At 27.3% G+C, this 27378-nt stretch overlaps 1 protein-coding gene across 1 annotated transcript in view; it reads right to left on the reverse strand.

The window, feature by feature from the left end:
* The window catches only part of LOC107445794 (uncharacterized), a 35768-nt gene extending 13317 nt beyond the window's left edge, over positions 1 to 22451 (reverse strand). Inside the window, exons 1-6 of the mRNA XM_087156704.1 lie at positions 22253 to 22451; positions 21470 to 21564; positions 19075 to 19122; positions 16475 to 16616; positions 12394 to 12446; positions 10175 to 10228 (exon numbers count right to left, since the gene is read on the reverse strand). Of these exons, the coding sequence (XP_087012830.1) occupies positions 10175 to 10228; positions 12394 to 12446; positions 16475 to 16616; positions 19075 to 19122; positions 21470 to 21564; positions 22253 to 22451 (591 nt within the window). The remainder of the gene's footprint in view (positions 1 to 10174; positions 10229 to 12393; positions 12447 to 16474; positions 16617 to 19074; positions 19123 to 21469; positions 21565 to 22252) is intronic.
* Positions 22452 to 27378: the final 4927 nt, after the last annotated feature.

Raw genomic sequence — 27378 nt, forward strand, 5'->3', positions numbered from 1 at the left:
ATAATAATATGTTGTGGGCTAAATTAAACAACAAAGCTGTATTTGTAAAAATATATAGGTTTTATTGAAAAGAAAGTAATATAAAAAAAAATATTAAAATCAATTCCTACTTAGTTCAACAAAGAAAAAATTTATTTTAGTTACTTTTTACTAAATAATTAAAAAAAAATTTCTCCCATATAAAACTAAAATTAAGGAATTAAATTTAACTAATGAATTAATATTTGGGAAAAAAATGCTACCACTTAATGTTTTTTATTGAATATATCTGACACAGAGAATATAAAATAATTAAATACTCAATTGTGTGCAATAAACTTTTTTTTGCTCAAATAGAGCTAAAAGTTAGAAATTATAACTAATGTTATCATTAATTGAATTTAAAACAGTGACTAACGCTTAACCAAATAAGAAAAATTCATTTGGTTATTCGCTCATCCCTATTTAATGAATGAATTAATATTTGAAAAAATTGTATTAACATCATCCACTAAAAGTAAAAATGTATTCGAACTTGAGTGGTTGAATTAAAAAGTATTTTATTAACGATTGAATTTTTGAAGAAGATATAAGGAGAGTGTGAACTCTAATAATAGGAATATTGACTAATACATTTATAACTTAGGAATGCATAATTAAAACATATAGTGTAAACAAATACAATAAAAAGATTAAGCAGCAAATTATGACAAATATAAGAAAATAACTAGAAAATTAAACATTACATTACATCAAGAACTGGTATATCTAACTATTATTCAGAAAATAAATCCTAAACAGAGTGACCATTGTGATTTAAATTTCATTGGTTTCAAAGCTAACCAAACTTTTTCATTCCAATTTATTTGTACAAATTTATAAGAAACTGCATTACCATAAACAAACCAAAAATTATTACAATTGATGCTCGGAGGAACAATGAACTTGACCAGTAACAGAATAGTTACTTTTCATTTTAATAAATATTTAAGATGGCTATTTTTACTTCAGCTACACATAAAAAGTACTAAACACAGAGTATCTGCTACATTTTAAAATTTCAAATTCATGACTTTTTACTACTTTCCTTGACTTAACGAAGTTACTATTTTCTCTGACAAAAACAAAACAATAAATTTAAAAAATCATTATAATAACATTAATTGAAATGATAACCAAAACTGCTATACTTTGCATCTTCATATTTATAGATTTTAAACTTAAAAAACAGAGTAGAAGAGTTGAAGTAATAAAACAGCTGGAAAAAAATACAAAAGCAAATAACTAAATACTGTCTGATATATGTACTTATTTAAAGCTGTTTTATATCTTCTTAAAATTAGGTGTAATATAAAAAGCCTAAGCTAGAATTTCAAATTCATAAAATAAAAAAAATCTGAAATTACAGGAGCATAAAAGATAATTCGCTCTAGAAATGATGTTCTTTCTTTCATTTTTTGAAAGAACACCATAATTTTTAAAGAACAGGATAAAAACATTTTAAATTTTACTGTGAAATTGGGCAAGAGGGTAAATTCCATTTTAAAAACTTGATTTTTAGACGACCTAAACCCGTGACTCAACATGATTTTTTAAAGAAAATTACTTAAAATCATGACAAATTTTGTTCAATACCAAAAACCATTACTTTCCAGGTGCACAGATTCCCTATTCAAAGCTAACCAAACTTTTTTATTCCAATTTATACGCACAAATAACTTGTACTTCCATAAAGAAAACAAAAATGATTACAATTGATGCTCGGAGGAATAATGAACTTGACACCAGTAACAGAATTGTTACTTTTCATTTTAATAAATATTTAAGAAGAGGGCTATTTTTACTTTAGCTGCATGTAAAAACAGAAATATTACTAAACATTCTTTCTAATGTATAAATTACATGAAATATTGTACCATCCAACTCTGAGAAGGTCTTCACTGCATGTTCGGCAAACATAAATGTCACAAAAGCAAAACCTTTAGACTTTCTTGTATTGAAATCAATTGGCATATGAAGCTCAGCAATTGGACCTATGATCAGTAATGATTCAGAATACATGGGGGCTATTTATAGTGCAGAACATAAACTTTAATGGATAAATCAATATCCCACTTACCATATTTTACAAAATGGTTCGATATCAACTTTTGTTACAGTATAGCAGAGATTTCGAATATAAATTCTTCCTGTCTAAAATAGAATTTTACAAAACGGACGAAAAAAAAAAAAAAAAGATATGAGCAGTGAGTAAGACATGTAATAAAAATTTCAAGTTTGATGGTAAGTCTATACATTTTACAGCCAGTTTGGGAGATTCTATTTGTGAGCCTGCCAACATTGGAGAAATAAAATAAAGATTTCACTAGCAATATTTTTTGGGCTACGAGTAAAGTTTTGATACGTGTAAGTCAAAATTGAAAGTAATTGAAGCACTTACATTTAGGGAAGTAAAAAAATATGTATATAAATCTTAATCCTAAGAAGAATTTTTGGAAACATTATTTATAATCACTTAAACTATATTTCACTTTTTTTATAACCGTCGTTGAACAACGGACTCATTTTTTGGTTTGCGACTACTAAGGTTCAACTTTGTAGCCTTGTAATTTTGAAAACAAGGGAACTCCTGAATAAAGTATTGGGAGAAATTTGCCTTTGTGCAGGACTTTTTGATGCAACAAACCTGCTTTTTGAGTGAAAAAGCCTGATAAACATTTTTTTTTTTTCAAAATGAAATTTTTCTAACTTTTATGATAATGTAAATATCGATGAAAATTATCTTACTTCTAATACTATCTAATTCTAATACAATCCAAGAAAACCAAATTGCTGATGCTGTAGGAAAAAAAGTAATAGTAATATCAAAAAGTTCAGTAACTGATGCATCACTAAGAACTTTGAAAAATTCCCAGTCAACATCTTTTTTTTTTGATGAATTGTTTTGAAGGGATTTAGGAATAAATGTGAAAATCAAATTTCAGCTTTAAATACAATGCATATATTGTTTGTCTGTTTGTTATTTTCAATAAAATTTTGCTTATTTTAAGTTCATTTTAATTTTTAGTACATAGTTTTAGTGTTTTCATGAAGTAAATATCATTTCAATGTCAACATTGCATTAGCTATGTTTAATTCTATAAAGATTTAAAATAAAATGGATTAATTTATGATATGAATAAAAAAATATCTTTTTTTATTTTATTTAAAGAGATTGATTGTAACGTAACTCTAAATGAGCTAAGCATTTAAATGAAAACAATTCTACATAATTAATCATAAATCTCACTGCTCAAGAAATCATGCATATTTTTACTAATGCAAAATTTACATCATGCATAATTTGCATGCATACATTTAAGCAATGCATATTTTTACTCTCAGCAAAAATTTATTTTAATTTTAATAAATTGGAATGACAGCAGACATCACTCAATTACATTATTACTACAGGGTTGGAGTTTAGGTCGTCCAAAACTAGTTTTGGACAGGACATATGGGCTTTACTGTCCAAAACCTTGAACATTGGTAAAAGGCTAAAAATTCTATTTGTGTAACCATTGTACACATAATAATTACATTTATTAATAAATATTTTATACTTTTTAAACACTTTGCTTTAACTTATTAAAGGAAAATAATATAACATAATAGGAAAACATTTATAACTTTTGAAGCTCTACAATTCATTGAACAACAAAAGTGAATACATTATATTTTAAATATGCTTTTAATACTGATGAATTATGTTTTTGCATAAGGATAAATAATGCAATATTCGAAATAATAATAAACTTTTTAAATAAAGCAAGAACTTCTCTTCACTTTGCTTCCAGTTCAAAAATTAAGCTTTTATTTTCCCCAATATTTTTCTTAAAATTGTGACATAATTTGAATAAAAAAGTTTTGGACAGTTTAAGACAGTTTTGGATAGGACGGCTTAAATCATGCATTATTAAATTCTGTACTAAATCTTGCAAACTTTATGTATTACATGTGACAAAACTTAAAGGAAGTATAAGTTTGAATTAGAAATTTTAAAGGCAGCACACATTACTGATAAAGCGAAATTTTTAATGAGTTGTAACTATCAAACTTCACAAATTGTTAGTTTAAAAATAAATATCTTTCCACTAACAATACATAATTTTTTGTTTGGTAAGGACAAAACAGAATGTAAAGAAAGGAAAATAATAACAATAATCATAAAATAATAACTTTCTGAATAGCACTGTTTTAATAAAATCTACAGCCATCTAAAAGTATTTACCTCTGAAAGAAGTTCTTCATTTAGTTCTTTATCAGGCGTTAAAAAAATAGTAAAATAAAATTACTAGTAAATATAACAGTGTTTTATTCAACTCTTTGGGTTTTGAAATATCAAACAGGGTGAACAGCCAGATTTTTCAACAAAAAATAAGCACTTTTTAGGTACTTTTTAAGCACTCAAAAAATATTTTGAATCACTTTCCATAAAAAAAATCATAATTAGGATCTGTGCAGTAATAAAAATTATTTCTTTCTATCATTTAAAGTTCTTAATTTACGAACATAAAATCAATAAAATTCAAAAACATTTTCACAAACTTTACATAATCATGATAAAATAACTAGTGTCTGATAAATATTGCAGAGAAATTGCAGTCAAAATCATGCACTTTATGTAATTTAGAACGACAATCGACACAGCAAAGAAAAAATCTTTTTAAAAGACAGAAAATTAAACACTTTTTACAAACCCCAAATTAAAAAAAAGTACCTTTAAGGTCTTTTAAAAAATTTAAATCAAAATAAGTGTCTTTAAACACTTTTTAAAAACATTACACACCCTGTCACATTTAGCTCTAATTAATCAGCAAGGTTGCGAGCCAAATCTGGAAAAAATAATTCCACATGTTTTTCCTATACATACTACAAACAATATATTCAGAGAAAAAAAAACGATCACTGTTTTTTTTCTCTGAATATATTGTTTGTAGCATGAGCTCTATTGGGCTAACTATAATACTTTTATAATTGCTGAAAAAACTTAAGAGATAAAAATAACACTAAACACCCGGTGGCTGAGTGGTAGCGCCTCGAGCTCCAGTGCCACAGGTTCTGAGTTCGATCCTCGGGCCTGGCAAGGTTGACTCAGCCTTTTATCCCTTCAGTGGGTCAATAAATGAGTACCAAGCATGCTTGGGAACTAAACACTGGGGGTTGCGCGTTTGGCTGACCACCTGACCGGTACATCTGCTCCCGCACCCCAGAGCCCATGGACAAAAAAAATTAGATGGGCACAGTAAGCATTGGCCCTCCATGGGCTGTCGCGTCACTGTGTTTAGTTTAGAACATACACGAAACAAAAAAATGCTATGATGTTATTTAATTGCTATTAGTGACGTTATTTTTTTTTATTATTTATGAAAAAACGAACAGGTGAACATACTCAAAACAAATAATGCTATGGTAAATGAACTATTTTAAAATAGCTGAAATACCATCCTTAAATAAATCATAGATTTCACTTCGCTTGGTTACAATTTTTTAAAAGGCAAAAATACGAAACAAAATTCTCAGTTTCTAAAGAAAAATTCAAAATTCTGTGTTATTTTAGGTAATTTTTGAATTCCATGTATTCTCCAGGTTTTCCCAGTAGAGTGGCAACCTTGATTTAATCATGAGAATAGAATTCTATAACATTTTTTTTTATATTAAAAGAACACAAAAAAATATAAAAAACAATACACTAAAAAAATGAATTATAAGACTTTTTTGTATGAAAGAGTAAATTCTCTCACCTTCTCACTTTGCTCAGGTTTTCCATCAGATTCACATTTTTGAATGTATTTTAACACCTGTACACAACGACCATCTAATAAAAATATTAAAGCATTAGTTTACATGCTAACTTTAAGAGGATGCTATACCGTGGAAGAAATTTTTCGTCATACCTAGAGTAAGCCATGGAAGTTTCAAATATTGAAAGGAAATTTTCAAAATATCTGAATTAAAATAAATGATGAGATGATAACTTAGGATGACGCAATGGAGAAGTTCTCTTCTAATAGTCGGTTTGCATTTTAATATTTCGAAGAATTTTTTCAGCAATTGAAACTTCATGACTTACTCTATGTTTGTCTGAACTCACTTTATGTTTCTTTTAACTTTTAAATTAGTAAAGAAGGAGAATTTGCTACCAAATTTTCTTCTGCGGTAGGGTGTTCTCTTAAAAGTTACAAAAGTAATCAGGCTAAACAATTTGTACAAAAATAATACATTTATAATAAAATTTAGACACGTAAGAGGAAATGTAAAACCAACATTTGCTATACATAAGGTGGCAGGTAATCAACTCTCTAAGAAGATAACTCAAACCAGTTTATTCATTCTCACTAGTTCCAGTTTCTCCACAATAAAATTTCCTTCAACTTCCTTATTGTATTTGCTATGAGTCGTGGTGAGAAAAACTACATTTCTTGGCAGTTAACTACAATTATGAACTACATTTCTTGGTAGTTAACTACGGTTACTAATGTTCAACTACGCAGCTTTGTGAATTTGAACCCAGTTCAGAAGACAAAGGAACTCCCGGATGAAGTATTTGAACTGAGTTATTGTAATGAATGATTAATAAAATCCCAATCGTTCATTTTGAGGAATGCTATTTCTATTTTCATCCTTTATTAGAAGTAGCAGATGGACAAATAAATAAAATAGTTTAATAAAGTAGTTATAACTTTAAAGCTTATTTTAATTGGTTTGGTTCATAATAGAATTGTTTGCATACATGAGTAGATAACATGTAGTAATATTTTACTTTAAAATCGTCGTTGAACAACCGACCCAATTTTGGAATTAAGACTACTAATGTTCAACTCCGTAGCTTTGAACCAATCCAGAAGACAAGGAAACTTCTCGTTCAGTACCCCCATAGGTATAATTTGTTATGGGAACATGGAAGACTTTGTGACTGGACAGGTTTAACGTGCATCAGTCACACTACACAATTGCTTACAAACACTTATATTCATCCTTTTCTGAACGACAAAAATATATGTTAGACATTAAAACGATTGGAATATATATACAAAATTAAGTTGAGTAGAAACAAAACTATGATGCATTACAAAAATTATAACTTAGTTTTGTTCATACCTAACTATGATGCATCATAATATCATTAAAATTATTATAATTAGAAGGCTTACTTAAAAACCCTTTATTTTTAATCAGGGCTTGCTTCATATCTTTTTCTGTTTTAAAGCCTACAAATGCAAAACCTAAAATAAACAAGAAAAAACGTTGATAGTATTTAAAAATAAACGATAAGATTTCTATAAAATGTGTTTAAATTTTGAAACCTTTTCTTTTCGGTGGAAGATGAAGACTAGCTATTTTGAGAGAATTGAAGAATTTTTTGATTTGTGCCTAAAAAGACAGATTAACATTGTCAAACAAAGAACTAAATTTAAAAAAATGAGATTAATTTTTGATTTTGAGTATTAATTAACATATACCTTTTGGCATTGATAAGGTAAGTTGGTAAGCTTTACCGTAAACAACTCCTTATATTTTTCCGCAAAATAATAATATGGAAATTAAAAATTATAAAATCTTAGTTTCATTAGGACTAATTCTTTGAAAATAATATTGGTACATAGAGGAATAACAGTGATTTTGTAAAAAGAAAAATATACAATTATATACTACAATATAATATACTATATAATAAACAATAATACACTAAATAATAATATACTTTAGGGGTAGACAGTCTGCAGCCCGCGGGCAGTATCATATGCTGGGAAATGATTTGTACATCATAAAATTTTAACAGTAAAAAAATTTAATCAAGATAAGTTTCATAAAGTAATGTAAATTTTAATTAATTGTTAACATATAAATGTATTTATTGTAAATAATAAATTGTCATGTTAAAAAAGTATTGGTCATAAAGAGTTGTAAATAAGTATCTTAATAGTTTATTATTATTATTATTAAGGAAAATAGTTCCTTCAAAATTAATGTTTTCTTTCTTTCTTTTTGCTTCCCTATCTCAACCCCTGCCTCTTATAATTAATTTAAAATTAAAATATTTTTAAGTTAAAGAATATTCCCTACTAAATGCGTAATTTTATTTTCAGCTGAAGGGGTTTTGTTTTAATTTTAACACTATAAACTGACTTTAAATCAAAGTATTAAACTTTATTTTATATTTATTTTAATAACTGGAATATTTATTTTTCAAATTTAATTCTATGAACAAATATTTTAATGTTAAAATTCATGTTTAAATGGACTTTTGTATTATTTAATATGATAAAAAACATGAATTTTCCCTTAGCTTTTTTGTCATTGAAATTTATTGAAATTTTTTTCTGATAAATTGATTCTTATTTTCTGATCCTGTTTTTCTCCCCAAGTAATCGGTTTCGAAGTTTCTAATTTTAAACATTCAAAAGTATTTAATTTTATACAAACATATGACAAGGGTAACTGAAAAAAGAATTCAGTGACTAGAACAATGATGTTTATATAACAATTACTATATACAATTGCTGTCAACTTGTCTGTCTAAATACTTTGGTATGCGGCCCTTCATTGGTCAATCTGCTGTGCATGTCACCCTACACTCAAAAAAGCTGTGCACCCCTAATAAACTTTAAAGGAATTTAGGAGTCAAAATTTTTTTGACATTTCAGCTCTATCCCCTGGTAATAGACTCAAGTAACTTTCTATATATTTATGCTTGCTTTTAAGTTTGATTTTAATTTGAAATTTTTATAATAAAAAGGAAAATTAAACATTATTAAAGAAATCTAGCATTTTAATTGTAAGGATGAATACGAATTTTAGATAATAGTATGATTAGTACGTCATATAAAAATTAATAATGCATAAACCAATTTTTTAAAAAAAAAATTAAATATATCAGTCAGACACTAAGTATTTTTAGAATCATCTAGAAATTAAAAGAACACAAATCTTTTTTTTTTTTTAATTTTAAGACAAAAAAAAAAAAACTTGAAAAATTGAAAAGAAAAAGACAATTGAACACAGTTGAATTGGGAAAACACAATTGAATGCTCCAGTTTCTTGTATATTATAAGAAATGACAACTTAAAAGTGTACTAGCTATATGCATAGCTAATTCGGTCTAATTTTTTTTTACTTCTGAACCCAAACACTTTCATTTCAAAGCAATGGAGTTTCACAAACATAATAAAAGAAAGTTGCCATCATAAAGCTTATATTAAAAGATACAAATATTATATGCTTATAATGAGCCACAAATTGCGAATTCAAATTGAGAAAAGTTATTTTTTTTAAGGGAAATACATGTTTCTAATCTTTAAATGAGAAGTACTCAGAAATTTTAAGGATCTGCTCAAACAAATTTATTTATTTTGGTTTTCTCAGCTTTTGAAATAGCAGTTTCTTCAGAAATAATGTAAAAAATAAATTGTTCTAGCATACTTGGAGAATTTTTTCTGTATTATTCATGTTCTGTATTACAAATATTCTACTGTTTTATAAGCAAAATTGAAGAAAGTTTTTATTAATTCAGAGGTAATTGTGAGCCCAACTCAAACATCCTGAAAATTTTTTGAGTAAAATCATTAATGATGTATTTTAAAAATATTAATGTCTTTATAAATTTAAATCATTTATATTTTCGCAACATGCAATTCTAAATAAATTATATGCAGTATAATTTAAATGAATAATTATATATAAGTTTACTTTTATCTCTATTCACATTTATTATTCTACCAGAAAATATATTTACAAATGTAAGAGATTCCAAGCATAAATTTTAGTTCTAATATTTTTAAATAAAATATACAAGAATATTTATACATAAATGTGATCGATGATTTCTTGAAATTTCTGGACCTAGGACAACCAGAAACTTCTGGATCGTGGTTAGTGAAAAATCCAGAATCATGGTCATCAATGACCTAAAAAACTATTACACACCTCATTCTAATACTCTGTAGTATACTCTAAATGTAGTCAAATACTTCATAATTTTTTTTTCAATCTAAAAAGCTGTTCAAAACAAAGGAGATAAAATTTCCTTTTATACTTGCTGTATTAATGTCAAATGCACAAATTGATTGCAATGACAAGCTCACTATAACGAAAATTCTGTCTTTTTTTAGGAATAGTCGTATAACACACTTTTACTGTAAATTAAATAATTAACCTGTTTGTCTGTTGTTGATTTAAGAGAATCTTTTTGATCTTCTTTTCTTTCTACCTAAAAATAGATTAAATAAATTTTATTAGTCTGTGGAAAGTTTTGCTAAATGAATATACTGCTTGATTTCCATACTCTTATAACGCAATTGAAATTAAGTTAATTTAAACTGAAATATATTAATTTCTTCTTTTATTCCTTCAACTTAAAAAACTTTTTTTGAAAGAATGAATTAAAAGTTTTGTTGGGATCACAAGCTTTTTAAAAGGGTACTAAGCTGAAGCTAATTACCTGCATTAAATTCAAGCTCGAATAAATGAATAGAAAAGAAATTAATAACTTAAGCTTTTCGACATTTTTAAAATCTAAAACTATTCTATGTAAAAATTTATTCTACATTTCTTTCACTTAGCATGAAAATAATGAATTTGTAATATACTTTAAAATTAAGATTAACAAGGCTAAATGAAAATGAAAAAACAAATTATTTTGTATTTATAACTCATCATTTTAATAAGTAATATCAGGAATCCAAAACTCATTCGAACACCTTTTTTATTGAACTAAAAAATATTCAGAATTAGAAAATTTTGTTAACTATTAATGTTTTAGTGGGTACCATTGAAATTTAACAATAATAAAAATACATTAAATTAAACCCACATTTTTATTAAGCTACATTAATGCACACTTTATTACACATATCTTTGTTTTCAAATAGTTATTTATCATCTAATAAATAGTTGGATTTAATTAAGAAAATTCAAACGAAGACGAGAACGTGATGGCTTTAGCAGCACAACAATTGTAAACGAACGGCAGATGGGGTTGGGTAACGACAATTCGTGAAGTTTGAGAGTTTTGAGAGATTCTGAGTTGGCTGTAATTATCCCTTAATATTATTATAAATAATAATAAATGTTTATTAACTTTATGCTTTAAGAAATTCAATTTTAAAAAATGCCAGCTTAATATAAAAAGTAAAAATAACAAAATTATTAATTCCTATACTGATGGTAAGTAAAACAAAGGACAGCACTGTTGTATAAATTTTATAAGATTGGTTAGAAAAAAAAGTTTCCTTTCATCATAATTTATTGATTAAAGTTAAATTATAATTATTATTAACTGCTAGTACTCTAAGAAGTTTGAGAAAAGATAACGAATTAACCCTAAGAATTCCAGGTTTTCCAGTAGTATTTTTACTGCTACCCTGGACACAGGAAACACATTTTTTATCTAACAATCTATGCACTAAAAGCCTCGAAGAATGGCTTACCAAAAGCTTTTGTGCAGGACACTATACCTGGTGGCCCATTTAGATTGATGGACACAATGATGACCATGATGCTGTTGGTCAAGATGCTTTGCTTTAAAGACGACAAATATAACTTTTACAAAATTCATTCTTTTTTAATATATTGTACTCTTACTAATAATTTATAGAATAAATGCCATTTATTTCTATAAAACCAAACCACTTTAACAAAACAAAAAATTTAATTTGAAAAATTATTTGTTTAAAAATTATAGAAAGTTTTTTAAATTAAAGCAACTAAAATTACCATTCTGATGTTTTATGATCAAGTTATGTATGCTTTTCTTATAATGAATGAATTGCTCTCTCTCTCACTTTAACTCATTTTAGGAAAAGCATAGTTTTATAGAATTGTTTTTATTGAAATATGCTTACATTACACTCATCAAAACACAAAAAAATTATATTTAAGAAATAATGTGGCCCGTATAGGCAATCAATGAACTAACCATTTAGTTGATCATTAGTTTTTTTATGCAATTTGTTTCATTCTTTTTTATAATTTACTGACTTGCATCTTTAATCTATCATTAAAACATATGATAAATCTCAAAAGGGCTAATTATACATTTTTAAAAAGATTCATTTGTCAATAACCGCTTTAAGTTTTAAAAAAATCTTGAATGGTTTAATTGGTTACTCCAATTGAATTATTACCAATTTATGAATGTCTTTAGAACTCTTAACTATAGCATAAAAATAAAATTAGTGAAAAATATAGGTCACAGTGTTAATAAATATTTATTGAAATGGTGCGTCATCAATGGGTTGACATAAAAACGGAATTTTTATTCAAGGTAATTTAAAATTACAGTGCACTTCTTACAGTGCAAATTCAAACTGGATAAAGGTTTTATAGACATGTGATAAAAATAATAATAATAAATTAATGAAAAAAAAAACTTACAGAAATACTTCGTTGTTCCGCTTGACTTTGTTTTTTATCTGCATTTGAAAGATCTAAAATGCAAATGAAAAAAGAAAAAAACAATAAAATGAATTATAAATAATAAATTATAGATTAAACCAAATTATAAATTTAAGGCAAAGAAAAGTTCATATAACATGACCTTAAGTTTCATTTTTTTTTCTTATTGAAAAGTATGGGGAACTTATTAAAACAAATAAGAAGTCTCTAAACTGTTATACTTCTTTCTAAAACATTCGTTTTCTAAAAACAAATTATTTTGTGATCAGGTTTGTATAAGATTGTATTTCAGTTACATAGAGTGTTGAGTTCAGTTACATACATGCGTAGCCAAATCTCTCTCTCTCTCTCTCTTTGAACAACAAAAAAAAAAAAAAAAACAAGCACAATTAAAGTAGTACTTTTTAAGCACTCAAAAAATATTTTTAAGCACTATATACATTAACAAAATGCAAAATTATTTTAAAGACTTTACATGATCATTCTAAAATAACTAGTTTCTGACAAAGAACTCTTTTCAATTGCTGGAAAAAACGTAGAGAAAAATAGGAACATACTTAAATGATGCTATAGTAAATGAATTAGTTAGGTATACCTGAATATCATCTTTAAACATTCCAAAGACTGCACTCCGAGTGGTAACCCTTTTTTAAAAGACAAAAAATAATAAACAAAACTCCCAGTTTCTAAATAAAAACTCGAAATACCCTGCATTTTAGGGGATTTTTAAATTCCCTGTGCTTTCCAGGTTTTTCCTGTGTAGTGCAACTCTGTAAATTGTTGTTCAGAATCGTTAATTGTTATTATTAAGTTGTTATTATTACTTTAAATATTCTGAGCATTTCCAGGTTAACAGATATATTAATTTTGAGCAAGTTGAAGTGGTTGGAATTTTGATATATGAACTGAACAACAAAAGTTTTCCATAAAAATTTGGTTAACAAGCTTGAATTGGCATCAGATTCAAAAGCAATTAGAGCACTTAAGCTATTGCAAAAGTAGATGAAATTTTGATTGATAATAAGGCTGACAGTACAATAGCATTGAGAATAAGGGTGAGACATAAATACTGCTTACAGTAGTGAGCAAGTCAAAACTGGTAGAAATTTCAATGGACAATAAGCTATTTTTGGCAATAAATTTTGCTGGGTTGCCACTCAAAGCTATAAAAAAATTTCCCTGTACATATATTGAGAGGAAACACAATTACTGCACTCTTGTGTGAGCTATATTAGGCTAACTATACTAGTTTTAATTGCTGGAAAAACACAGGGAAAGAAAGGAACAGCTAAACAGTAATGCTATAGTAAACAAAATAGTTTAGTATAGTTGGAATATCATCCTTAAATATCCCATAGATGGGTAGTCACCATTTTTTAAGCAGGGTTCCCACTCAATTTGCAAAAAAAAAATTTCCCTGACTTTTCTAGGTATACCAGGTAAACTTCAATGAAAATTGAGACTATACTTTCATCACACAAAATATTATTAAATGAGGATGGGAACATTTCATTTTGACTAAAATGTGAAATTTTTACAACAAATAATTGTAATCGATGTAAGAATTATTTAACTAGAATATCAATAACCGATTACTGTTACTGACAAATTTAAGACTGGCTATTTTCCAGGTATAATATAGAAGCATTCCAGGTTTTTGTAAAAAAAATTGCAACTTCCCCTGACTATTCCCTGATTTTTGGAGTTAAAATAAAATTCCCTGACAGGAAATATTTTTCCCTGTTCTCTCAGACCCGTGGGAACCCTGTTTAAAAGACAAAAATAAGAGACAAAATTCCCTGTATTTTCCCAGTTTGTAAAATAAAAAATCAAAATTCCTTGTTATTTTAGGTGATTTCTAATTTCCCTGTACCTACCAGGTTTTCCCAGTAGAATGGCAACCCTGTTCTGCTTGGAGAGATGAAGAAACTTGTATTGTCCTCAGGCAATGAGTACCAGTGGAAATTTAAGTACTCTAGTTAATCAAAATTTAACAAAATGCGCTTACAGTTTGAAGGAAAGGAAATTGCTTGATACAAAGGACAGCATAACAAAAAGTAAACAGTTAATAGCATCCCCTATTAACAAATTTATTAGTTTTTATTAACTACTTATAAGATATAAATGAAACATAGTAGTTTTGAAGTATTTTGTGATAATAATAATAAAAAAAATATTAAAATGTGAATATAGTTCGTATTTGTAACATCAGTCACATAAAAATTGTAACATCATTCAGGGAAGCTTTTCTTCTACTTGCCACTTTCTACTTGTCATTTCATGTGTTTATTGTTAATTTGAAGTTTTTTAAAATAAGTTTTTTTTTATAACCGTCATTCGACGACCGATCTAATTTTTGGGTTTACGACTACTAATGTTCAACTTCGTGGCCTTGCAATTTTGAACCCAATCCAGAAGACAAGGAAACTCCTGGAGCAAATTTTGGGAGATATTTGCCTTTGTGGAGGACTTTTTGATGGAACAAACAGGCGTTTGTGTCACATGGTGAGGAAAACCATGACAACTTCCCATAGTTAGCCTCCCGGCAAGGGGATTCTAACCCGTGATCTGTCTACCCCAGTTGATTGATTGATTGAATGTAGGGTTTAATGGCACAAAGTTCAAATAAGGACATGCTGCGCCAAACAGCTGTCTACCCCAGAGGATATTTTATGTCAGCACAGTGGTCGGTGCAAACTAGATGCAGAATTTGTATTGACCAGCTATCGCTGGGATTTGAACTCGGTTTACCCTATTGAAAGGTGAATGCTCTGACCTCCTTAAATAAGTATATAAAAGTCCTTAAAAGGAGAATTTCAAAATAAAGACATAATGTTTTACTCCATGTCCTTTTAAGTACCCCAGTCACATTTTATATTCTAAATAATTATATCATTTTTTTCCCCTTTTCATACAAGCATAATAATATTAGGCTATTGAAAAACGTTACACATAATTTTACACAATTATTAAATATTTATCAGTGAAAAAAAGTTCAAAAAGAAGAAAATTTATCAAAATGTTATGTCAGTCACAGTGGAATTATTTGAAAAAACACCCAACTCTGAACGAGGTGAACCCAGGTTTGACTCTCAGTAACAGCCGGTCCCAGCGCTCAAACCTTTCATTAGTACTGGCGTAAAATATTCTCAGTGGTAAAAGGATCATAGGTCGGGCTAGATTCTCTGTTCCATGAACATTGCAAATGCATGAAAAAATAAAAGTCATTCATGAAAATTAGTTTGTCCAAGAGTTCCTTTGTCTTCTGGGTTTAGTTCAGTATTGTGAGATGAACAGTGATAGTCATACACCCTAAATAAGGGTTGGCTGTTCAATGCTGATCAAGAAATAAACTCTGCTCATAACGGTCAGAAGGCAAATGAAATCTGCATAGTCATAAGACTTAAGAGTTTTTTCGGATATTTGTGTTCTCTAGCAAGTCGGAAAGCGGTTGTTTTGGCAGCCTAATCTGCCTCATATATCAATGTGGAAATGCTCTTTATCTATGAAAATTAAGCTCTAGATTCAAAAAGTAACGAAGGTCCGCTATTTTGAATTCTTTAAAATCATAGACCACAATGAATTGTTTTATTAAAACAATGATGAAATTTCAATTTACAGGAAGGTAATTTTGCATATTTCATATAATTAACCTAATTCTAAGTCTTGTATTTGTTACATTTATTTTGTTTAATAAATTTTTAAGTAATTATTTATTTTAAATCTAATAACATACCTGCCAACATTCGAGAAATAAAATAAGGGAGATTTTTTGGCGACATTCTAGTGACAATTTTTGGGCTAAGAGTAAAGTTTTGATACATCATGTATTAGGAAATAAGTATCATGTATTAGGAAATAAGTATAAATCAAGTATTAGGAAAAAATTGCAATCGTGGAAGACATTTTGATGGAACTAACCCACATTTGCTTTACATGGAGATGAAAAGCACCAAATATACAGGTAAACAGGAGATAGTCGTAAAACACAGGAGTCTTTGTTAAAAAAGATACAGGAAACTTGGCAGGTATGCATTATCGATACTTAAATAATACTTACCAGTATTGTCTTCTTCTTCAGAGTCTTCTTGACTAGACTCTGAATCAGAACTATTTAAATCAACGTCTTCTCCCCACACAGGTTTAGATTTTCTATCTTGATTAATTCCAAGATATTCCTTGAATTGGGGATCATTTTTAAGCTGAAAAAAATAATAATTTTAAAACTGTATCAGCAGACATAGATAAAATAAAAAGGGAACTCAAAATCATAATTTCAGCACAATCAATTTACTGACCCATGTAACTAGTTTTAACTCTTGACCCATGTAACTAGTTTAAACCCTGATGTTAATTATTATAAACGACTCAGAAATATTTCGATGCTAACATTTAATAAATATTTTTATAAGAACCACTTTTCAGTTCTTCTACTCTTGCACTTCTCACTTTACAATATAACTGTACAAAAAAAGAGCATTAAAAATGAATTGTTTCAACATATTTTATCATTGAAAGATGCAAGCTTGACTCAAATTACAAAATTTAATGTTGCCATCTAAGAAAAAGAGTGATATGTTTAAAACATTATATTATACTAAATTCAGGGTAAAATAGAGAAAATATAGAGTTTTTTCTCTCTTTATAATGAGTTAAACTAAAAAAATTTCCGTGATGCTAGCAAAATTTACACAAACTGTGTCTGCGTATGTTATGCATATCTTCGTGTCAGAAAATATAAAATACTAAATGATATAACATATCAAATGAATTATTAATGAAAGAATTTTTTTACATGTTTTTTCATGAAGATTTCGTATTTTTCTCACATTAAAGATACTCTTTTTAAAAATAAATTATGCTTTTTATTTTTTGGGTTGAGTTACACAAAAAATACCCAATATATGATAGCAAACATTACAATAAACAAGTAATATAAAAAGAAAAATGTAAATATTTCCTACTTAGGCTAACAAAGAAAAAATTTATTTTAGTTACTTTTTATTAAATAATTAGAATTTTTTTCTGTCACACATAACAAAAATTAATAAGTTAAATTTAATTAATGAAATAATATTTGAAAAAAAAACTGTATTAACATAAAGTTTTAAAAAATGTATTTGAACTTAAATGGATCAATAAAAACTATTTTGTTAAGGATAGAAAATTCGAACAAAATATGGGAAGAGTGTGAACTAATAGAAGGAATTGGGAAAAAAAGGTACATGGTATCAGATAACCATAAAAGTATACATTGGGTGACGTAGAACACACGTGCTACCACTTAATGTTCTTTATTAAATTTATCGGACACAAAGAATATTAAATAATTAAATATTTAAGTGTGCACAGTAAACTATTCTTTTGTTCAAATAGTGCTATAAATCAGAAATAATCACTGATGTTATTTTTAAAATATGTGAAAAACTGAATGGCTTATATTAAAATGTAAAATGATGACTGACGCTTAACCAATCAGAAATTTCGTTTTTCCCTCATCCCTATTTAATTAATGAATTAATACTTGAAAAAACTGTATTAACATCCAGTGTCAAGATATCGAAAGAGTGTGAACTAATAGTAGGAATTGAAAAAGTAATTTAGGATATAACTCAGTCTTACTTCATCAGGTACAAAATCATTTTTTTTCAATGACTGAACATTCACATCCTGCAAATAAAATGTAAAGATTAAATGATGAGGTTGATTTGAAACCTTATGACAAATTAACCAATCAGAAATTTCGTTTTTCCCTCATCCCTATTTAATTAATGAATTAATACTTGAAAAAACTGTATTAACATCCAGTGTCAAGATATCGAAAGAGTGTGAACTAATAGTAGGAATTGAAAAAGTAATTTAGGATATAACTCAGTCTTACCTCATCAGGTACAAAATCATTTTTTTTTCAATGACTTAACATTCACATCCTGCAAATAAAATGTAAAGATTAATTGATGAGGTTGATTTGAAACCTTATGACAAATTAACCAATCAGAAATTTCGTTTTTCCCTCATCCCTATTTAATTAATGAATTAATACTTGAAAAAACTGTATTAACATCCAGTGTCAAGATATCGAAAGAGTGTGAACTAATAGTAGGAATTGAAAAAGTAATTTAGGATATAACTCAGTCTTACTTCATCAGGTACAAAATCATTTTTTTTCAATGACTGAACATTCACATCCTGCAAATAAAATGTAAAGATTAAATGATGAGGTTGATTTGAAACCTTATGACAAATTAACCAATCAGAAATTTCGTTTTTCCCTCATCCCTATTTAATTAATGAATTAATACTTGAAAAAACTGTATTAACATCCAGTGTCAAGATATCGAAAGAGTGTGAACTAATAGTAGGAATTGAAAAAGTAATTTAGGATATAACTCAGTCTTACCTCATCAGGTACAAAATCATTTTTTTTTCAATGACTTAACATTCACATCCTGCAAATAAAATGTAAAGATTAATTGATGAGGTTGATTTGAAACCTTATGACAAATTAACCAATCAGAAATTTCGTTTTTCCCTCATCCTTATTTAATTAATGAATTAATACTTGAAAAAACTGTATTAACATCCAGTGTCAAGATATCGAAAGAGTGTGAACTAATAGTAGGAATTGAAAAAGTAATTTAGGATATAACTCAGTCTTACTTCATCAGGTACAAAATCATTTTTTTTCAATGACTGAACATTCACATCCTGCAAATAAAATGTAAAGATTAATTGATGAGGTTGATTTGAAACCTTATGACAAATTAACCAATCAGAAATTTCGTTTTTCCCTCATCCCTATTTAATTAATGAATTAATACTTGAAAAAACTGTATTAACATCCAGTGTCAAGATATCAAAAGAGTGTGAACTAATAGTAGGAATTGAAAAAGTAATTTAGGATATAACTCAGTCTTACTTCATCAGGTACAAAATCATTTTTTTTTTCAATGACTTAACATTCACATCCTGCAAATAAAATGGAAAGATTAATTGATGAGGTTGATTTGAAACCTTATGACAAATTAATAACAAATGTACAAAGATGAGTAATAAACTATATAAACCATTTTGATGTACACAGTAAGTAGTATTTTTATATTTAGACATGGCAAAATTTTTAATTGAAAATATTATTTCAGTAACTGAAAAATGAAGAAACTCTAGCAAGTTTTCTAAAAATAAATAAATCAAATAAATAAAAATCCAATATATGCTTAAAAAAAACTAAATGAATACTAAAATCATTAATCTACAAAATTGTTCTTACAGAAAATTGTAATGGTGTAATGAGCGGCACTTGAACCATTTAGTTGCAGATGGAAGCATTTTAATGTAGTTGTAATCAATTTTAATAATTAATTGTGGTAAATTTTTTTCCACATAAAACTTTTTTGAGAAAAATGGGAAAATTATAATAATTTAAATGTTTCATATAAAAATAAAACAATAAAAACTAAAGATTTTGAAATCCATACATAACCCAAACAAAAAATAAAATAAATAATAAACAATAATAAAAAAAAAAACCTACAGCTTTACTACAGAATGCATATAATAATGAATGGTTTAAAACCATTTTAATATAAACAGAATAAATCAATGAATAGAAATATGGTAAATTTTTTATTGAAAATATTGTTAGAGACAAATAGGAAAATTTTAAATAGTGGTATGGTTTCCTTAAAAAAAAAAAAACAATAAATATAATAATAGTTGGAATCAAATCTGAAGGAGAACTGTTTGTACCAAATAAAACTCTTAAGGTGTCCAGTTATGTTACTTTCCGTAACTTAAATTTAATAATTTACCAGCAAAGAATGCCTAGGCATTGTATATAATGCCAAGAACTAGCTGACAATGCATGATACGAATCATATTTCAAACATTTCCTAGGGAATTTTGTGGAATGCCAAGTGAAAATCTGGTAATGTATTAAATTCGTTTCAAATGTAATTCATATGTAAATGTAATGTAATTCAAAATTTCCTTCAAGCCTACCATGTTGAAACACTGTTTTTAAATTTCGTTTTTTGATTTGAAAATTTTATTTCCCTTTATAAGGAAGGTATAAATTTTGTTTCGTAAAACTTTAATTTTAGTTTATATATTTTTATTTCAATTTTTTTAGTGGCCCTCTAATTAATTCTTCAGTATAACATTTGTATTTTTAAGGAATGCACATCATTTATATAACAGCCTTATCAGGACCTTTTTGTATACCTTACATTTGTCATTTTATAGAATGCCTAGGGAAAGTATATAATAATTCTCAAATTTCATACTTTGTCAAAAAAACTTCAAGCATTTTATAGAATAACAGTGCTTCATATTTTCTTTGACAATTCATATGAAGTCTAACCAAAGCTAACAGTATTGTAGGCAGAGACTGGTAAAACACAACTGTTTATTAATTTAAATATTAATATTTGAAGAGAGCATCAAATCTGAGCAAAATTGGTGTGTTTTGCTTTTAATATTAGGAATTATGCTGCAGGAAAATCGTTTTTCTTTTCCTTTATTGATTCAAAGCTCTTTGGGAGCTAAGGCCTTCTTTAGAACTTAATTCCATTCTACTCCTTTCTTAACTTGTTTGGTTCTACATAAGCTAAGTTTGGTTCTATATAAAGAAAATTTAACTAGAAACATTTAAGGGCTCCTCAGATGCCCCAAGTTTGGAGATATTACTTGGAGAGCAAATTTATTGCTTGTTCATTGGAATTGTATTAAAAAAAAAAACTGGAAGTTTAATTTATTAGAGTTACATGTATTTTATCATCAGAATGGTATTCAAGTTTTGTTGAATCCTATGTCAATTGAGAAAGTTTTGAACAAACAAGCCATGCTGCTAGCAAATCTAAATCATTTACCTATAAAATTTGAGAAAAAGTTTAATTTATGTCATGAAGAGTTAGAGAAAAGGGGACATATCTCTAAGTGATAATGTGGATTTTTTTTTAGGGACTAACTTAAAAAGTAAGCTACTGGTCAGCCCTCAAATAAATAATTTCAACCAATTGCAAAGAAGTTTAATAATTTTTTTTTAATTTTTTACTTTTGTCTGCTCTTTTTCCTTTGATTTCTTGAATTCTAAAGATTTTTTCCAGGACTTTGGCTTATTTGTGTCCCCAAATTTGAACAAATCTCCACCTGTGAAGAAAAAAATATTAATTACAACTGTAAATTTGTGATAAAAAATAATTTACAATAATTTTAATAAATAATCTTAAATAATAATAAAATAATTTTAAAAAACCACATAACTAACATAATACTTTCCACATGACTAACATCAATAAGCATTGAAATTATAACATCAAGATTACTAAATGTAGATATACTAATTCAAGGTGTGAACTTATTAAAGAAAATTTTCTTCAATTAAAGAATTTTTAAAACATATGTAGATCAAGGTTAGTTATTTAACCAAAGATAAAAGTATTTAATTTATGTTGAGTAAAATACATTCAGGAAAAGAAAATCCCAACACCAAGAAAAATTTATTGTGGAGTAATGAAATTTCGGCAATGCCTTTGTTTCAGTAACATATTTAATTTATTAAAATTTCAAGATTAATGCAATTAAGAGAAAAACCATTTCAAATGTGAAATACTGGTATATTAATAACTGGTGTAACCACCAGAATTTTGAATGCAAGCATGCATTGTGTCATGCAGATGCCCTACGTCATTTTGTGGAATGGTGCACCATCCCTGTTGCATTTAGTCAGTTAATACTTAATACAGAGATAGTTAATGTTAATTGTGGATGTCGTGTCCCATATGTGTCCGATTGGTGCAAGATCTGGTGATCTAGAAGGCCAAGGCAACGTGTTAACATTCTGTAAGAGCATGTTGGGTTACAACAGCAGTATGAGGATGAGCATTATCCTGTTGGAAAATACTACCTTGAATGCCGCTCATGAATGGTGACAAAACAGGTAGAATCACCAGACGGACGTACAAATTTGCAGTCAAGGTGCATGGAATAAGCGTGAGAGTGCTCCTGTTGTCATAGCAAATTGCTCCCCAGACCATAATTCCAGATATAGGCCCAAAGTGTCTAGAAACTCACCTGGCCTCCTTCTAATCTATATACAGCTATCACTAGCACCAAGGCAGAACTAACTTTTATCAGAAAACACAATAGATTTCTACTCTGTCCTCCAATGAGTTCTAACTATTGGAGAAGAACTGGGAAATATCCTCGAGCATGGTCCGAAGACATACCATCCTAGTTTCGATCCTCTGTGGAAGGGAATGATCCTTTGCTTTCTCACCCCACCATCCCGAGACAGTAAAACGGTTTAACGAGGACCAATATCGACCACCCTCAATCTGTTTGGAGGCTGATCTAAGTGATCACCCATCCGATATATAAATGATCCAATATAGAGAACAAATATTTCTGAAATATATCGAAGTATTAATAAATCTCTTGATGGCCAAAATTTGACCATTTCTAAGTTGGACTTTATTTATGTCAATGTTTCTTTATTGATGTAAAATGTAATCATTGATATAAAATGTATTCATTGATTTTAAGTACCAGGTACTTTAACACACAGTCAAGTACCAGGTACTTTAACACATATTTTTTGTAATGTTAAGTATAATACAAATAACTATGTCAATTTGTTTATTTAATAGTTCCATTATTTTTAACACATATTCTAGTTTATTCTAAAATTGTGTAAAGTCAAATGAATTTTTATTCCCTTGTTAAAGAAAAATCAATTAACAACATAAGCTTTGCTTTCTAAAAGTATTTTGAAAAATTTGCAAAAAAAAACTATTGTAAAAAAAAAAACACTATCATTTTAAGCATAGCTGCCAACACGGAAAGGAAAAAATCCAGTAGATTTTACGAAATAATATAAATTTCAAGATAATTGTTGCAAAATATACTAAATATTTTACATATACTGAATTTTAAGGATTTTTGAAGTTATCAAAATAGAAAAACTGCAATATTTTTCAGTCATGATTTTACATTAAATGATCTTGAAATGTTATGTATTATGTTTATTCATAATTTTGAATAGTAATAGGCATTCATTTCATCAAAGATTTTAGATAGGCATTCAACTGAATTTTATAAATGAGGCTTGCTTTATTGTGTAATAGTGACACTTATTTAAATATTTAAACAAGCAATAATCTTCAAAAATTCTATTTCAATGGGGATTTTTTAAAGGAAACTTACTCAGTTTTAGGGAATTTTCTAAAATGTACAATAACCAGAGGAATTTTTATTAAACCAGCAGACCAGGAGAAACTGGTAAAATTCAGTAGAGTTGGCAGCTATTAGACATAGCTGCCAACTTTACTGGATTTTACCAGTATATATCAAATAAAAAAAAGTTGAGTCTAAAAAAAATAATAGGCCCTGAGAATTTTTAGCACCCCTGTTTTCAAATACAAAATACAGAACATCATAAACATGGATACAGGCTAATCTCTACTTATTTTACTCATTAATATAGTCTAATTAATTTTAGTAATGTATATTCTAATAGATCAAGATGGCAAAAACTTATTGGGACAGCCTTGGCCTGTCATAGGCTGTAGTGCCCAAGAAGAAGAATATATATTTTGGCGAATGTAACTATTCACTCTGTCAAATTAGAATTCAGATCTAAGCCTATTCAGGTTTTCATTCATTTTGGTGCATAAAAAAGTTTATAATCAAGGTAGGGGTTTTGGACAGGACATAAACTGTACTAAACTGCCTTAAACTGTCCAAAACCTTGAACATTGTTAAGAGATAAAAATCTTATATATGTAACCATTGTACCCTTAAGGCAGAATTTTTTCGAGCTATCTGTGACAAAACTCTCTAGGAATAAATATCTTTCTGCAAAATACTTTTAATAATAAACATAAATGTTATTAATTTAAAATAACAAAAGCGCTGGTTTACAAAAAAAAACAACAACTATATAATCCTTTTTAATTGAACATGTAGTAATTTTTTATTCTAATATTATGGGCGATATTCTCGGATTTTGTTGAGGGAGGGGGAACGCCCGAATTATTTTCTTTGCAATTTGTAAATAATCATCACAATAAAAAAGTAATTAAAGATCATGTAATCTGTGTAGTAGTAATTGCCGAAAAAAGATCGCCGAAGAAATCTCGCGATTCAAACTCCTCAAATGTGTGCTTCGTTTCGAGATTAGGTTGTAATATTATTGTATAAAAAATATCGCATTTGGAAACTATGGAGAAATCAATAGAAATAACTGCCAAAAATTCTATAAAATTGTTGCCCTAAAAAGTATATACTCAAATGCACGATTCGAATTTTCCATATTGCTTAAAATATATCGGGATATTTAAAAATCACATGAAAATCAATATCAATAATTTTCGCAAATACAACCAAAACATTATATTGATGTGCCATACTATCCGCGAAAATTGAGAGCACCAAAATGTGATTATCCAAATGCATGATTAAAATACTATGTGTAAATTTCTATAGAAAAGAAAAGTATACATATATTTTTCAATTTTCAAAAGAAAAATCTTTCTGACTCTGTAACTTTCTGCGACAATGTCACCGTGCTGCTGCGATTCTGCCACTGGCCGTTGTATACATAATATTTACATTTATTAATAAATGTGTGATACTTTTCATACAATTTAAATTATTAAAGGAAAATAATATGCAATAGGAAAAGATTAATAACATTTGAAACTGCACAATTCATTGAATAATAAAAGTGAATACATTATCCATTAAATATGCTTTTGATACAAATAAATTATGTTTCAGCATAAGGATACATAAAGCAATATTAGAAATAATAATAAACTTTTTTAATAAAACAAAAACTTGTCTTCATTTCGTTACTTGTTCAAAAATTAACTTTTTACAGGGGTCTGTCCAGGCCAAATTTACCACCATTTAGCAGTACCTTAACAAATTTATCTTGAGGAAAACAATAGTTTCACAAAATACTCCTTGTTAAAATTTTATTTTTGAGTCCCGTACGAAACGATAAATCCATATTTTTATGTTGATTTGGTAATACAATCTTTCCGAATTACGTTTAAATTTTTACAAAAAAGGTACCTCTCAGAAAAACCTAGAGAGACCTTAGTTTAATTTGCATATTATTTTTTACAAACTTGTGACATAATTTGAACAAAAGGGTTTTGGACAGTTTTGGTCTGGATGGTTTAAACTGTGGATTAATCCTTTCTGTCCTAAACCTTGCCAAATCTGTTTATAATTACAATTTACTATGCTTTCAATTGAGTTAATATAACACATTATTTTAAAATCATGGGGAGTTAAACTTTAAATTTGATAATCACTACAATAAAAAAGAAAGAAAATAAATATAATAGGATAAATACCTGGATTTTAGAAGCATGAAAAAAAGTATTATGAAAGATTTTCTTCGCATTCCTTTTCAGTTTTATATCCAATGAAGGCAAACTGACGAAAAATTCCTTGCTTGTTATACTTTAATTGTAAGTCTGTAATTTCACCTTTTCCCGAAAAAACCTCTTCTAATTTCTTGGCAGTAATCTAATTTTTTAAGAAAGAAATACATATTTAAGTAACAAAATAAATTTATTATAAACTTTATGTATAACTTTTTCTAGGAAATGACCAAAAAAAAAAAAAACTTTATAATACTTTAGGGAATGAATCAATGAAGGAATGAATTAAAAATAACCTTAAAATTATTTTTATAAAACTAGTAACAAAAAAATCATATCTAGTAAATTTTTTAAATAGATTAAAAGTTTTATAATTATTTTTTAAAGAGTTAGATCTATCAAAAACTAGATATTATAGCTCATAAAGGAATATTCTTAAATAATTATAACATGTTTTATGTTGAAATAGAATTAAGTTTCCATACTATTTAGTCAAAAAATAAGATTATTTTAATTTAAATTCATGTGCACTTCATATTTTAGATTTATATAGAAGAAATTTTAAACTTAATACAGTGCACCTTCACAGAGCTAAACCAATTAGAAAATAAAATAAATAAATATATTGTGAAGAAGAAGAAGAGAAAAATTCAATCGACATAAAATAAATTGATAACTTATATCTTTACGTAAATTTTTTACAACTATTCGAGACTTATCTAAAATGAAAGAAAAATATCAATATTGCAGAAAATGGAACAGTTGATATACTTTATAATAACATAAAACTTAAAAATATTGCCTTAAATTAATATATTCGATAAAATTTATTGATAATAATTCTTTAAGGCCCACCAAAATAAATAAAAATAAGGCAGTGTCTATTACACCGACTATCGGTAAGATAGCCTCAGAGCTATCGCGCCGACGTTGACAACAGCGCCACTTTACAGAAACTAATTCATCGGTACAATAGCTATAAGTTATGCTTTTCTACCTGTGTATGTGAAATTGGTAATGGGTTGTCATTGTTTGATGGGTTGTCATTGTTTCACCAACAACAAAAAATTTAAAAATAAAAGAACATTATTTCTTTTTTCCTTAAAGCGTATAAAATTTTTCATAAAATTTTTAAAAACTAAATTATTTATTAACATTATATTGGATTTATTTAAATATATTAATTGTTTCTTTTGACTCATTTATATTTTAATTAATAATTTAAATAAAGTTTTTACTAAAGTACAAATAAAAGTGTCTTTTCCTACTTTTTTTTCTGGTGAAGTATATCTATTTTTTATTTATCATTTATTTCAAAGGGTACCAAAATTTTCGAAATTATCATTTTTCTTTTAATTTATAAATTTTTTGAGACAGTTTTAGGGGCGATAGCTATTACGGTTATTTAAATAAATTATATTAAACTTAATTGTCTGGTTGAAAAATATTTTTTAATAATAATATTTCATAATTATAATTTAAATTCAACTGTTTTTATAATAATAATTATACACTACATAAAGTGACAGAGGAATTAATGGTATACCATTAAAATATATGAAAATAT

The sequence above is a fragment of the Parasteatoda tepidariorum genome, chromosome 2 (genome assembly GCF_982258835.1).
Source record: "Parasteatoda tepidariorum strain Cologne lab strain chromosome 2, Ptep-v5.0, whole genome shotgun sequence".
In the NCBI taxonomy this organism is placed as follows: domain Eukaryota; kingdom Metazoa; phylum Arthropoda; class Arachnida; order Araneae; family Theridiidae; genus Parasteatoda; species Parasteatoda tepidariorum.